A 15320-nucleotide genomic window follows, 5' to 3' on the forward strand; every position below is an offset into this window, starting at 1 on the left:
TAAAAAGTTGTGGGGCCAACGCATTTTCAAGTTTCATTCATAAGTCAGAGACTGTTCTGTCAAATACATATCAGTCACTTCATTTTTCGGTCAGGGTCATGGAATTCTCCCAAGCAATCCCAATGTCAATGCACCGTCAATGCAAAGCATGTAGTGGTTCTAGCAGAAGGGGCACAACCAGCATCAAGGGGCAACCACGGATGAGCGATAAACGTGGCCTTGTTTGTATTGTCCAAATCTTGTAGGACATTTGAAGTTATGCCATTATGTTGGGTTCACTTTATTAATAGCATCATATCTTGCATTCTCCGATATTTGAAATGCTTTGTGAGCTCCAGTATTGCGTGGGACTCAACAAAGTAACGTTGCCTCACTTGTCTACTGTATCTACTTGGGTGGGATTCCGGTGCAGGAGGAGCAAGAAGCCAAATTTGAGTATCGTTAGGTCGTGCTTGTAGTTTATTTTTCTCAGATAAAGGTGCAGCCACAGCTTGAAAATGTTAGAATAACACAGTTGTAATATTGTCATTAACATAAGTATTAGGAGCAGGAATAGCCCATTTAACCACTCAAGATAAGATCGCAGTTAATCTAATTGTGGCCTCAACTCCAGTCTTCTGTTTCCCACCACTGCCGCCCCGCACCTCCCCCAGGCCCACAATAACCCTTGACTGCCTTGTTGATCAAAAATCTATTTAACTCAATGACCCGTCCTCCACTGCTCTCTGGGGAAGAGCATTCCACATACTAAAGACCCTCTGAGAGAAAAAAATTCTTACTTCCATCTTCAATGGGAGACTCCTTATTTTTAAACTGCCTCTCCTAATTCTGGTCTTTCCCACAAGGGGTAACATCCTCTCAGCATTCACACTGTCAAGACACTTCAGGGTCTTATATGTTCCAATAAGATCTCCCCTCTCTTTCTGCTAAACTTCAATGGGTATAGGCCCAACCTGCTCAACCTTTCCTCATAAGATAACCCCTTCATCCCAGGAATCAGTTGAGTGAACCTTCTCTACACAGCTTCTAATGGAATTATATCCTTGAAGTAAGGAGTCCAAAACTGTACACAGTACCCTAGATGCGGTCTCACCAAAGCCCTGTCCAGCTGTCGCAATACTTTCCTGCTTTTATTCTCAGTTCCCCTTGCAATAAAAGGCAACATTCCATTTGCCTTCCTAATCACCTGCTGTACCTGCATATTAACCTTTTGTGATTCTTGTATCAGGATACCCAGATCCTTGTGTACTGTAGAGTTCAGCAATCTCACTTCATTTAAATAATATATGGCTTTTCTGTTCTTCCTGCCAAAGTGGGCATATGCACATTTTTCCATCTCCATCTGCCAAATTTTTGCCCACACACTTAAACTGTCTATACCCCTTTGCAGACTAACCTCTCTTGACAACTTACGCTACTACCTATCTTGGTGTCATCGGCAAATTTAGCTACCATACATTTGGACCCTTCTTCCAACTCATTAATATAGATTGTAAATTGTTGAGGCCCCAGCATTGATCCCTGTGGCACTCCGCACCTACAGTACTTGCTTTTACTGTATCCATGTTACCGCCTACACTATGAGCTCATAGTTTGTGAAGTAACCTTTTGATGTGGTCTCTATCGAATGTCATTTGGAAATTCAAATACACTACATCTACTGGTTCCCCTTTATCCACCTTGCTTGTTACTTCCTCAAAGAGCTCTAATAAATTAGTCTAACATTATTTCTTAATGCCCTGCTATTACCTCCTCAATAATGGCCACTTCTTTTCAGACTCTAAGATGCAGGCCATCAAGTCCTGCAGATTTGCCAGCCTTTAGCTCAAATAGTTTTACGAGTATCTGTTCCCTAGTGATTGTGATTGTTTTAAGTTCCTCCTTTCCTTTTACTACTTAATTTTGAAGCATTCTTGGGATGTCTTTTGTACCTTCTACAGTGAGATGACATTAAGTGCAATGTTGGGCACAGAACCTGATGCGAAATTTAAAACCAGTCACTTAAAAGATATAAGAATGAGAATTATCTTTCAGCCTCTAACATCCAACCCTCGCTCATGCCAAACATAATCTAAGGTTTAAAATCTTTGGTGAGTTCGTAATGAGAGCCAAGAATACTTGCAGTACAATAAGATGATCTAACTTTAGTTTGAAGTGATTTGTAAGATGTTTCCCATCTTCTGAAAAAAATCACCATCGGTGAAATGTCTGGAGTTCCCCTCACTACCCTTTTGGTTCTTTTTCAAATCTGTGATATTTGGAGATGTGACTAATTGGTGCCAGTTGAAACAGAACCAGAAATGGCAGGCACCTATTTCTTGAATGAGGAAAATTGTGACTTCTGGTTGATACTACTTTTTAAGAGAGTCTTGCACTTGTACTGATAATTCACTACATTCCAGGATATTCTTTTTCTAATAACTATATTTGAATTAATATGATTTTTTTCCCCCATTACTTGTAGTTTAACTTTGTCGGTAAACTGTTGGGTCCACGTGGTAATTCTTTGAAGAGGTTGCAGGAAGAAACACTGACAAAAATGTCCATTTTGGGTAAAGGATCCATGCGGGACAAAGCAAAGGTAAGGTTTGTTAAGATAACATTCGTAGCTCAAAGGGATATCAGAGCAATATTTTTCCTCTTTGCTTTTCCCCTCCTGCACTTGTTTTCTCAACTGTTTCTTACTTATTCTGAAATATTGCTTGAAGTAGATATAATGAAGGATTAGTTTATGTAATTATTTCAGTAGTTTATTACCATTATCTATTAAGATTATTAACATTTTGTTTTGATTTATACTGTAATAACATTTGTAAAGTTTAAAAATCTAAGAGCACTTTTGCAATTCTCTTACACAAAGAGCAGTGGAGGCTGGAATATATTCAAGGCTGAGTTAGGTTAGATTTTTGCTCTGCATGGGAGCCAAGGATTATGGGTGGCAGGCAGGAAAGTGGAGCTATTGCACAGTCAGATCAACCATGATCTTATTGAATGGCAGAGCAGGCTCAAGGGGCCAAATGGACTACTTCTGCTTCTATTTCTTACATTCTTATGAACCCTATTTGAAAAGCAACAAGTTACAGAGAATTAAACTTAATCACCTTAGACTTTTTGTTTTGTACCTTACATTGTCAATTGTAATGTTTATTTTGTTCACATGATGACTGCTGTTAAGATTTAAGGGCTCTGTCAGGGTAAGGTATTGCTTGTTGTAATGTAATTTAACATTATAAGAGATGTAAGGCTAGCTTTCTGTCTGCCAGTCTGTCCTGGCACATTTATCTGGATAAGCGTTGAATAATAACAGTGCTGACTCTGGGTGATATTCATGCCGTTCGGGGGCATGCTGCTGCTAAGTAGTAAAATGGGCAGTGCTACACCTACTGCACACTACAGGAGAAAAGAGATACATTTAAATTGGCATAAGAAACATAGAAAATAGGAGCAGGAGTAGGCCATTCAGCCCTTCGAGCCTGCTCTGCCGTTCATCATGATCATGGTTGATCATCTAACTCAATAGCCTGCTCCCGCTTTCTCCCTATATCGTTTGGTTCCTTTCGCCCCAAGAGCTATATCTAACTCCTTCTTGAAAACCTCAGAACCTCAGGTTTATTTTTAAAATTTAAGTAAAGGCTTTTCACGATCCAAGGGACCCCAGTGAAGAGGTTATCGAGGCCTTAATGAAAGAAAAAGAGCAAACTGCAAGACCATCTCCCTCCAATATTTTGTAGGGTAGGATTGCTCCAAGATGGTCCACTAATTCTCTCTTGCTGATACCTGGACTTGGCAGCATGCATAAGGAAGAAAATCAGGCAATTGCACCTCCCTGTTGTCATTTACATATAGTAGGCTTCAGTTTCCTGTAACAGGGAATGGAAGTATAGATAAGGAAAATTTAAACAGTGATAACAAACTTGTGCCTCTTTTATAATCAACCGAACCATATAGGGCAGAATTTAGCCCATGGCTGGCGGGTGGGCCCCACCAGCTCGCTGGCGGACAGGCAGCCGAACCCCGCCGCCTAAATGGGGCCCGCCACCATTTTGAGTGGGCGGGCCAATTAAGGCCTGCCCAGCGGCCTGCCCAACAGGAAGCACTATGCGCTCCAGGGGGAGGGATCCCCAACTGCCAAAGTGCACTCTTTTGCACATGTGCGTGAAAGAGCGCACTGCTCCCTGAGGCAAAGTCCTGTCTCAGGGAGTTTAGTGAAAGGTAAGTAAAGTCAAAAAATAGAGACATTTTAAAATTATTAACATGTCCCCCTCATGTGACAATGTCACACGAGATGGGACATGTTGATAAACTCATAAAATTTATTAAATTTTTACAAAACGGTAATGAAAGTTCATCCCACCAGTGGATGAAGCTTCGTTAATAATCTACAGGCTGCTGGGGCTCCTGGCCTGCCCGCCAAGCCTTAAGGTTGGCCGGGCAGGGCATTTAACTATCTTAATGAGCCTGTCAATGGCCTTAATTGGCCATTGACAGGTCGGCCGGCAGACAGTTGATTTTGCTGTCTGACTGCCTTCCTTAAGATTTAAATGGCCCGAGATGACGTCGGGGATTCCTCCCAACATCATCCCACGTCATTTTCCCCTCGGCGAGCGGGCCCTGCCCCCAAACCGCCGAGGGGAAAATCCTGACCATAAGCTAATTCTGCTTTGCAGTGAGCTGTCAGTGCCTACAATGATATTACCAACATTGATACCCTGTAAACAAAAACACTTATACGAACTAGGAGCAGGAGTAGGCCACTCGGCCCTTCAAGCCTGCTCCGCAATTCAGTAAGGTTATGGCTGATCTGATTGTAAACTTCTCCTTACCTCCGATAACCTTTCACTCCCTTGTTAATCAAGAATCTATCTAGCTTTCCTTTAAAAATATTCAAAGACCTTACTTCAAATGTCTTTTGAGGAAGAGAGTTTCAAAGACTCACGAACCTCAGAGTACCAATTCCTCCTCACATCTGTCTTAAACAAGCGACCCCTTACATTTAAACCACGAGCCTTAGTTCTATATCCTCCCACAAGAGGAAACATCCTCTGTACATCCACTGTGTCAAGAGCCCTCAGGATCTTAAGTTTTGATCAAGTCACCTCTTATTCGTCTAAACTCCAGTGGATATAAGCCTAACCTGTCCAACCTCTCCCTATAAGACATTCTGCCCATTCCTGGTATTAGCCAGGTAACCCTTCTCTAAACTGCTTCCAACACATTTATATCTTTTCTTAAGTAAGGAAACAGATAATGTACACAGTACTCCAGATGTGGTTTCACCAGTGCCCTGTACAACCTCCCTACTTCTGTATTCAATTCCCCTTGCAATATACAATATCAGCTTTCCTAATTACTTGCTGTACCTGCATACTAGCCTTTTGTGATTCATGCACTAGGACATCCAGATCTCTCTGAATTTCGGAGCTCTGCAATCTCTCACCATTTAGATAATATGCTTTTTTTTATTCTTTCCAGCGAAATGGACAATTTCACATTTGCCCACATTATACCTCATTTGCCAGGTCTTTGCCCAGTCACTTAAACTATCTGTGTCACTTTGTAGCCTCCTTATGTTCTCTTCACAACTTACTTTCCGACCTATCTTTGTGTCGTCAGCAAATTTAGCAACCATACCATCTGTCCCTTCATCCAAGTCATTTGTATGAATTAGTTATCTGCTGTCCATCTGGTGTATGTACACCGATAGTACTGTTAGGGTGGGAGTTCCAGGTTTTTGACCCAATGACATTGAAGGAATGGCAATATAATTCCAAGTCAGGATGGTGTGTGGCTTGGACAAAAACTTGCCAATGATGTTCCCAAGCGACTACTTCCCAAGTCCTAGATGGTAGAGGTGGTAGGTTTGCAAGGTGATTTTGAAGCAGTCTTGGCTAGTTGCTTCAGTGTAACTTGTAGATGGTGCACACAGTTGTCACTGTGTGCTGGTGGTGGAGACAGTGAATGTTCAAGGTGGTAGATGGGGTGCCAGTCAAGCTGGCTGCTCTGGGTGCTGTCGAGCTTCTTGCATGGTTGGAGCTGCACTTAACCAGGCAAGTGGAGAGTGTTCCATCACATTCCTGACTTGTGCCTTGTAGATGGTACACAGGCTTTTGGGAGTTAGGAGGCAAGTTACTGCAGATTACCCAGCCTCTGACCCATTCATGTAGCCATAGTATTTGTACCATTAGCCCTGTTAAGTTTTTTTTGTCAATGGGAATCTGCAGGATGTTGATGGTGAGAGAGTCAGTGATTCTATGGCACGACTGCCATTGAACTCCTCCATGGGGAAACATCTTGTTGGAGATGATCATTGTCTGGCATGTGTGTGGCGTGAATGGTACTTGCCACTCATCAGCTCAGGCCTGAATGTTGTTCAGTTCTTGCTGCATGCAGACATGGACTGCTTCAGTATCTGAGGCATTCCAACTGGTACTGAATACAGCAATCATAAGCAAACATCTCAATTTCTGACATTATGTTGAAGGGAAGGTCATTGATGAAGCAGTTGAACATGATTGGGCCTTGGACACTACTAACAATCTAATCTTAAGGATTGTGTTTGTGACCATCTTTAAAGTATGCTGTAGGCTTTTATTTCATGGTCGACAACATAATCTTCTGGTTATTTCTTATTTAAAAATGATTGACAGAGCCTCCGTATCCCCAATCTTCTTTGGTCCCGTGTTCGCTGCTGTTCTTCTGCAGATCCTCTTTCCCTGCTGCAGTAAACATTGACGCCCAGGCTGCTAGATGCAATGAACTAGGAGGCCGATTTTAACTTCACCCATCTGTTGATGAATTGACCACATTTTGTTTGCAATGGTGACTTTACATCCTGCCCTATTTAACTCTCCGTTGAAGCCAGTGAACAGTAATATTGGATTGGGTGTAAACTAAGTTCCATTCCTGTGTTTCCTGCCTGATCAGTTAGACTAAAATTGCCCCTCCCCACATCTCCCCTCCCCAGCTTTCACCCACAAAATTAGTAGGGAAGGAAGCAAAACTAATGTTGCATGTAGCTGATGAGTAAAGAGACATGCATATAACTTCTATCAAGGGAGTTAAGATCATTATGTCAAGTTTAAAGACACATAATTTTGCTGCTTCCTGCATTTTACAGCTATTTATAATTTGGAGGAAGCCCAATGGAAGAACTGCTCATCTGCAATCAGTTGCATTGCTTATAATTTTAAATGCCCCTCATACCTTGCGCTAGATGCTCCCCAGTCATAAAAACTTAGGTATAATACCTTATGGAACAAGTTTTGCAATGAAGGAAATTAGTGCAATAAATAGCATATAAACATGCAGAATAATGGCATTTAAATTCGACCCTGGCTGTGTCCACATGTATAGGGGATGTGCGCATTTATGTTCTAATTGTTGTGTTCTTAAATATTAGGAGTAAAGATTTTTTTGGAGACATAGCTTTTTTTTCTATTAAGATGTTTTTTATATACAAGGTAGAAATTCAGAGAGCATCCTAACATTCCTTTGGCAGTCCACAATTTGGTGGCTTAAAAATTCAAAAGACTCCTTTGAGGAAAGTTTTTTGGCAACTGCAGACTTGCTTTTTGGCTTCAGCCAAACATTAATGTTAAGGAAATTCCTGTTGCCAAGGAAATGCTTCCTCACTGGATCTCTCTCATCTATTTTTAAACATTCATCCAAGAGACATTGAAGTCACCAGCAAATGTGCTGTATTAAATATTTATTTTAATTTATATTTGTGATAGCTATTGAAATTAATTTTATTTCTGTTCATGTAATACCAGAGGCTCTGAATAGAACTGTGATGTTAGTTCTGACCTGACAGTTTATTTTTCAACACAAACGTGCTTAAAAAGCAGTTTTCTTCAAAGACCCTTCAAAATTAATCTTTAAAGTTTAAAGACCTATACATAGGCTGATGAAATTTGAAGTATTTTATGTAATTTCATCTGGTGGAAATGTTGAATCCATTTCTTATTCTACAAGACTTTTAACGAGCCAGTGACTGCTCCACCCAACCCGCACCATCCCCCCAATGTGATCTAGGGGAAATTAAAATAACAGGTTGAGTTTTGAATTTTGTTGCTATTCTAAAAATGTGTTACTTTCACCTTATAGCATTTTAACTGGACCATAATCTCAACTACTTGGAAAATTGAGGATTACTTGCCTGGCAGTATGGTGGATATAACATTGCCTTATGTGCTTATTAATCCTTACAGACCAGGTATATGGTGTTGAAGTGTGTCAGCCAGGACAACAGTTAATCAGTAAATCTGTCCTTAGTGTCCAAGAATAAGTGGAAAATTCAACCCAGGTTCCCACTATTGATTGCTATCCAAGACTATTGCTGAAAAATGCACTAGTGTAGATGTTGGATAAGGATTAGGCTTGACTGTTAAGTTCTCCAAGGTAAATAGCCTGCTGACATTTATTATCTAGATTCCCAAATTAAGAATGGACACTTGTGTTGGCTAATGGAAGGCTGTGGAACTGCTTATGAACTGGAGACGATAAAATGGGTTCTTTTGATTGCATGAGCAAGTTGGCAACTGTTATAGTAATGTACTATCCTGTGTTAATGCAGCTGGAGTCTAAATGAGTCTCGCTTTGTTTGTTTTGTTCTCCTGGGGTCTCCAGTTCTTAATTTGGATATCTTGAAAGCTCACAGACTTGGGCCTTTCATGGGATTCTATTTTAAATAGCAGCACCAGCTCATTGAGAATGATGTCATGGCATTAAGGAAACTGCTGCTGTCTGGCTGAGTTTGCAATTTGTGCCATCAAAAACGTTTTGAAGAAATGTCCAATAATTGAATAAAAGTTAAATGCTCACATTTCTCAGAGCACTTTAACATCAGTGATAGAGCTGTGAAGCAAATGATTTGGTGTTGCACTCCTGGGCACATCAGTCATAAAAGCAAAGACCGAGGTAGACACATCTTTTCTGATCATCCAAGTTAGCTACCACTGAGAAAAAGAGTGCAACCAGAAAATTGTAGCCCAAACTTATCTCTGTTGAAAAGTTTGTACATCCCAAGTTACTTGAATGTTTTTCAATGCTTTGAAATGCAAACTAGAATGTAAAAGGGATAAATTCCATAGTACTGCCAACCTAGGGCTTTATTGCAAAAATATTAAATGCAAAACTTGTTTGTGTAGTGTTCACATTTTTGGTGCTGTGGATGTTGTTCAGGTCCAAAACAGTGTTTGCGGCACATGTGCTAGCCACTCTGGATTCCATTTTGGAAAGGACGTTAGCTCGGAATACGTGCTAGAAGTATGCAGCATGCATAGTTCATTATGTCGGTCAGCAGATTTGATGCCAGTGTTTCGTTTTTGACCTGAATTATTCAGCTAACACCTCTTAGCCTTGCACAACTGAACATGCCCTCAGCAGCAGGAAGGACACCCCAACACCATTATTTGATGGGATTTTCAACTACTTTGTTTATTTTTGATTTTCCACTAACCGCTGCTAGTAGGTTTGATGGTTTGTGCTGTTCCTTTAAAGATGTCCACAGGGAGTGGTATAGCATGTGATGAAGACCTTGGTTCTGACTGAGTTATGCTTGCACCAGACATGGATATTGTAGATTCTACCCCACTTTGCCTGCAGCACAACAGGGAGAATGTGCAGAGGTGACACTGAGGAGGTCAAACTGTTCAAAGAGAAAAGAGGTGGGAAGTGGGGCTCTTAGCAAGATGCTAAGGGAGAAATTTTCTTACCTAAACATCAATGAGGAACAGTGCGTTAGTTACCTTTATTTCACTAACCGAGGTGCTCACAGAAATCTGCCACCTATTGGAGGTAGACCTCCAACCTTTGAGCAGGGTGAGGATGACATTGCCAGTGGCTGTGAATTTGACCATGTATTGAACCTTTGAGTTGGGCTCCTTTCAGGCTGAAGCAGGAAATATTTGTAACATTGCTCACTTGCCACCCATTGGATAAGGGCAGACTACTGAGATTCTATGCAAGGAGATTGTAATACAGAGAAGCAGGTGGAGTGAGCTGTGGCTTAACCAGGATTGGAGGCTTCCCCAAGGTACAAGATGCCATTAGGTGTATACATGTCACTTTATGGACATCATACGTAAATTCTGAAATGTACTACAAATGGAAGGGATTAGCTTTCCACAATCCAGCTGATGTCTGACTGTAGTCAATGCATCATGCAAGTCAATGCCTGGTATCTTGGCAGCAGGTATGATGTTTTCATTATCTAGCAGTCTGCTATACCATTTGCATTTGAGCACTAAAACAAGCCAGAAGGTGGCTACTGAGCAAGAAGACTCATGACTCTGGTGGTGGGAAATCCACACACACACGGCCAGCATTCAAATTACGAAAACCAACCGCCATACAAAATGTAATTGAGCAGACCAGTGGGATGCTTAAGCAGTGCATCCACTGACTGCACTGCTCTGGAGGAGCCTTGCAGTACTCGGCAGAGTGTGTGTCTCAATTCTTGATAGTCTGTTACATAAAACAGTGCAATCATGAGGACACAGTTCTTGCGAGCAGGTGTATAGGGAGGAGGAAGGCAGGTGGCAACCTCCTTCTATTTGGGTGGTCTGTCATCAGCTTATCTGACTGCAGTAACAGTGAAAGCAACTGCAACTCCCCATTCACCCATAGCCCCATAGTTTACCTTCCCTCTGTTGCTGACTATTGCAACTTCTTGGCCAGGATATAAAAGCCACTACAATGCCAACATTCCAAATCAACTTTATAAATTAAACTATTTAATATTCCATATAAAAGTCCACTTACTGCCGCTGTTCCACGTGGCTTTGCCTGTCCTAGTGCATCTATGCAATGCTATCCCAGTAGATGCTGATGAAAGTCTTGGCTGACAGGTAACGACAAGGGCATTTAGAGTGGCAGTGGTAGGAGTTTTATTGCTGTCATCCTAAGAGAAGACAGCAGGTTTGTGCTCCACTGAGCCATTATCACTTGAATAGAGCAGCATATCAGCAATTCTAGTAATGTGCTGGAGGCCAGATTGCTGTTTAATCATTTGCACACTGGTATCTATGATTATGATGTCAGCAAACTGAGCTTGCATGGCTTCAGTCTAAGCTCTCACCATAGCAGCTAGATGTTGGGTGAATTGGGCTTGTGCTGCAGTGGAAGCTGTGACATCTGATGCTGCATCACAGTGGGCCCACAAGTTTGCTAATTAAGTTAGCCATCATTTCCATGTTGGAAAGGATGGACTCTAAGCCCTTATGTAAATCCCTGTGCCAAATTGCTGCCATGCTCCTTGATGGTGCCTGCAGGCTTTCTAGCAGGCTTGCCAATGCACCAAGCATTTTGGTGTATATGCCCATTGGCCTTTTTCCGTAGGTCCTGATCTGAGTCCTCTGCAGCAGAACTCCTCTGCGACCTCACCTTGTGGTGAACTACACCCACCTTTCTTTCACTGACCCCAAACTACTTCAGCCTGGTGTCCTACCAAAAGCAGATTATGCCTGTAAACTTTAAAGTGCACACATTGCCAATATCTGAGCTGCTGGCTACAATTATGTGATTGAGTGACTCTACTTTTTTTTTCCTTATCATTATCTTTCTGGTCTTCCACCATTTTCTCTCTTTCTTCTCTCCCCCCCTGCCCCCCCACTGCCTTGCCTAGTCAGTTCTTGTGCCTTTCTCCTTTGTTACATGAGGGAATGGGGGTAGGATGAAGCATGAGCGAGGCGCTTAAAATTACCAGCAGCTTGTAAATCAAGTTTGTGTGACAAGGGGGATGAGAGAAGGGGGTTAAGTATGCACAAACTGTCATCTCTACTGGTTTCAGCTCCACTTGAGGCTATGGCCTCAGTCACTGATGTGATGGTGAGCATCTCCTCCACCACAAGTATCAGGGCATATAGATGCAAATGTGCACCCTGCTAGTTGGTGGTTATGTGATATCTTACATTGTAAGAGAGAAGAAAGTATATCAGTGATCATGGTGCAGTTTGGGTGATGTGGCCATCGTGGCTGAAGAACTGGCAGTGTGTTCAATCTGGGATGTGGTAGCGAGGCTTGCAGCAATGTTAAGTTTGCAAAGGTGAGGTAAATTTATGAATGTTAGGTATGAGTATTTATTGTTGTTGATTGGCAAGAAATGAATGTTGTTCATTGAGCTGCATGTGAGGCTAGTGGGTGATTAGAGCGATATGACATTTGAAGATGCATTTCCTGACCTTGACCAATTGTGTGAGGTCATTAAACTTCTTGCAGCACTGCATTTAGGTCCTCAGAGCTGCACTCTGGCATTGACTGCCACAGCTATCTGCTCCCACTGTCTTCTAAGAGTTTGACTGGAGGACGTCCTAGCCCCTCTGTGGATAGATGATATCTGTTCCCCCTGCACTTCCTCAACCAAATCCCCAGAGAAGAGTTGGAAAATCTCGGCATATTGTGCAGTTGATAATGCTCTTTCACAACCAGTTCCAGAACCTGCTTTTTCCAGAATGCTGCTCCCTTTAAGAGGTGCAGGCTAGCTTTATGTGTGCTCGTCTCTCATGATATTGCACATCCTGTTCAGGCGTGTAGTCTCTCAGCACGCACTTAGTACTGGCTGCATACAAACACCTATTATTGAGCCGGCAGCACAAAGTTTACATGTTGTTTGCATCAGAAGCAACAGGAAATAATTGCATATCACCTATTTTCTGGCCTTATTGAACCTTGTGCTATCTTTTGTAGAGTACCTGCAGTACAGAGAGCATATAACACAGCTGCAGCCTTAATATACCAAATGCAGTTTATACTAAACAAGAGTGCACGAAAAACATACAGTTGAATGTACAGTAAAGAGCCATTTTATTGCTGTTGTGGTGATGTATGAAAGAGTCGGCTAATGGTTTTCTTTCTTTTTCTGTTTTACGTAATTTTAAGGAAGAGGAACTAAGGAAGAGTGGGGAATCTAAATATGCACATCTTAATGAAGACCTGCATGTATTGATTGAAGTATTTGCTCCACCATCAGAGGCATACGCAAGAATGGGACATGCTCTAGAGGAAGTAAAGAAGTTTCTCATACCGGTCAGTGTTCAAATAATTCTTCACACAACCCTAAGTTTCATATTGATAATTTTAGCATATAATAATTCTAGGAATACATATGGAAATTAGAAATTTTAAAACAAAGAAATGCCATTAGCTCCAACTAAATAGGCCTGTAGTCTGTCATCTCACCATATGCCTCCTCTCCATAAACACACCTAGTCACCTCAAATCCACTTATGTTATTCATTGATGTCTTCGCTGGTATCTTGTTCCAGAATTCTATTGCCATTTTTGTGGGAAAAATTCCACCTTGGATCCCATTTTACTCTTATTTAAACCATGTCATCAGGTTCGATTGCAATATGGGGTGGAATTTTCCCAGATTTGCACTAAGTGTGGTAGTGAGCGGGTGAAATGGAGTCCTACCCGCCAGTGAAAATGAGGTGTTTTTCCCGCCATATCATCCCGAACCCGCCTCATTATTTATTCACTCCTGCAAAACACGCTGTTTTGCCCGCCCAACATCACCTCGTTGTTGCATCACGCTGGCCGCCATCTTTAAAAGGCAGCCGCCAGCACAGCGCTTATCACCACCACTGCCCGGGAGTCATGGCCAGCAAAGGAAAAATGACTGCAGCCCTCACTTCAACAACTGGCCCCTCAAGCGACAGCTGGATGCCGTGGAAGCCCACTACGATGTGCTCTACCCCCACTCTGGCCACAGGATGGGCAGCGAAGTCAACAAGCTGGCTTGGGAGGTGGTGGTCAGCGCAAACGCCGTGTGGAAGAGGACGGACACCCAGTGCCACAAAAGGATAAATCATCTCCTCCGTTCCGCCAGGGTAAGTCGTGCTTTTCATCACTCCGAACTCTCTCACTCACAAACCCATCACACGTCCACAGGGCCCTCACCCTCACTCACTGCCAGTGCAAGGGACATCAACATTCACTCTTTCACATACAACTGCATTGTCCTCAGTCCATCAATGGAACCACTCACTGCCCACACAGGCCAGGTATAATTATCATCTGGCCTGGCAGGTACCTTGATACACTCTCCCCATCTCTATCCATTCAGGACAGACTGGCACACAGGAGGGAAAGGTCACAGGTGGAGGGATGCCGGAGATCAAAGTTCTGACAGAATTCAAAAACACAGCCATCCAGCTGGCCAGTGATGACTGGGACCGGACCTGTGCTGATGGTGAGGTCAGCGCTGCTATATCAAGTGAGGATCCAGCAGTGCAACATCATACAGGCAACCATGCCGTGAGTGATGTGTCCTCTTTCACAGGCCACTGCCATGCACTAATTATTTCCCCTTGCTTTCGCAGGCACATCTGCCAAATAGCCGACAGAGTACATGACCGAGGGCCTCCAATCAAGCCCTGAAGAAACCTTTGAAGAGGAATCTGAAGGCATGCTCCCTGAAATCCCATCACAGCACTCACCCACACCCTCCACCAGCGCAGAGACACACCTCGGTGGGACCTAGCTTTAGAATAGCCTCGGGATCACAATCCGGCGAGCACATCGTACTTTCTGATCCACAGCAGGCAGAGGTAGGGACTTCCCGGGTCCCCAGCACACGGAGCACTGCTGGAGGCCAGAATGTTGCTGAGACTGAGTCAGGTGACGAGCCTCTGGACATGGTCATGTCACAGTTGCTGGAGCTGCAAAGGCAAGCTGGGGAATATCAAGGAGGGATGTCCGCTTCACTCCCCTCAGATTGCAAAGCACGATGGAGGAGTCTGTCTGTCTTCAGGCTGAGGTGATAGCGCCAGCATTGCAACACACTGAGGTCAACATTGGCAGAATGACGGCTGCTATGGAGACCTTGGTCCAGGACATCACTCTGAGCGAGCTGAACTCCATCACTGATGCCTAGCTGGGCATGGGTGTTGATCACTTGTACATAATATTCACTATTGTCAATAAACTCTTAAGAATGTCTCCCTGCCTGTGGCTCCTTGTTCTGATGAGCAGTGCTCTTGTCACTCAGATGTAAAACCTTTCTGCACAAGATAAAGGCAGGTGTCTGAGTTCAGGCCCTCTTCCCTGTGCAGACTTCAGATCACAGTGATGGTCCAGCCTCATACTCCCTGGGAACATGACTGATGCCTGCACCTTGGCAGTGCTGGTCATTGCTGCCACAATGTAGTGGGCAGGCACCACAGAGTTCTCTCATTCTCTCTGTGTACTCTCAGCAGGTGGGTCTGGTCTGCATCACACCACATCTGCGACCATGATGCTGTGCATCAGCTTCTGAAGGGCTGAGGTGCTGAAGGCGGACAGAGCATCAGATGCATCAAAAGTTTCATGGCTGCGTC

The 15320-nt window shown here is 43.1% G+C and overlaps 1 protein-coding gene across 5 annotated transcripts in view; it reads left to right on the forward strand.

Annotated features, from left to right (window-relative positions):
* Positions 1 to 15320, forward strand: part of LOC121279359 (KH domain-containing, RNA-binding, signal transduction-associated protein 3-like) — a 220957-nt gene that overhangs the window by 77154 nt on the left and 128483 nt on the right. For all 5 annotated transcript variants that reach the window (XR_005943370.1, XR_005943371.1, XM_041190546.1 and 2 more), the window contains 2 exons: positions 2465 to 2581; positions 12880 to 13026. Coding sequence is in view for 3 of the 5 variants with exons in the window: in XM_041190546.1 (XP_041046480.1) it covers positions 2465 to 2581; positions 12880 to 13026 (264 nt within the window). In the remaining 2 variants the exon portion in view is untranslated. The remainder of the gene's footprint in view (positions 1 to 2464; positions 2582 to 12879; positions 13027 to 15320) is intronic.

This window comes from Carcharodon carcharias, chromosome 6, assembly GCF_017639515.1.
Source record: "Carcharodon carcharias isolate sCarCar2 chromosome 6, sCarCar2.pri, whole genome shotgun sequence".
NCBI lineage: Eukaryota > Metazoa > Chordata > Chondrichthyes > Lamniformes > Lamnidae > Carcharodon > Carcharodon carcharias.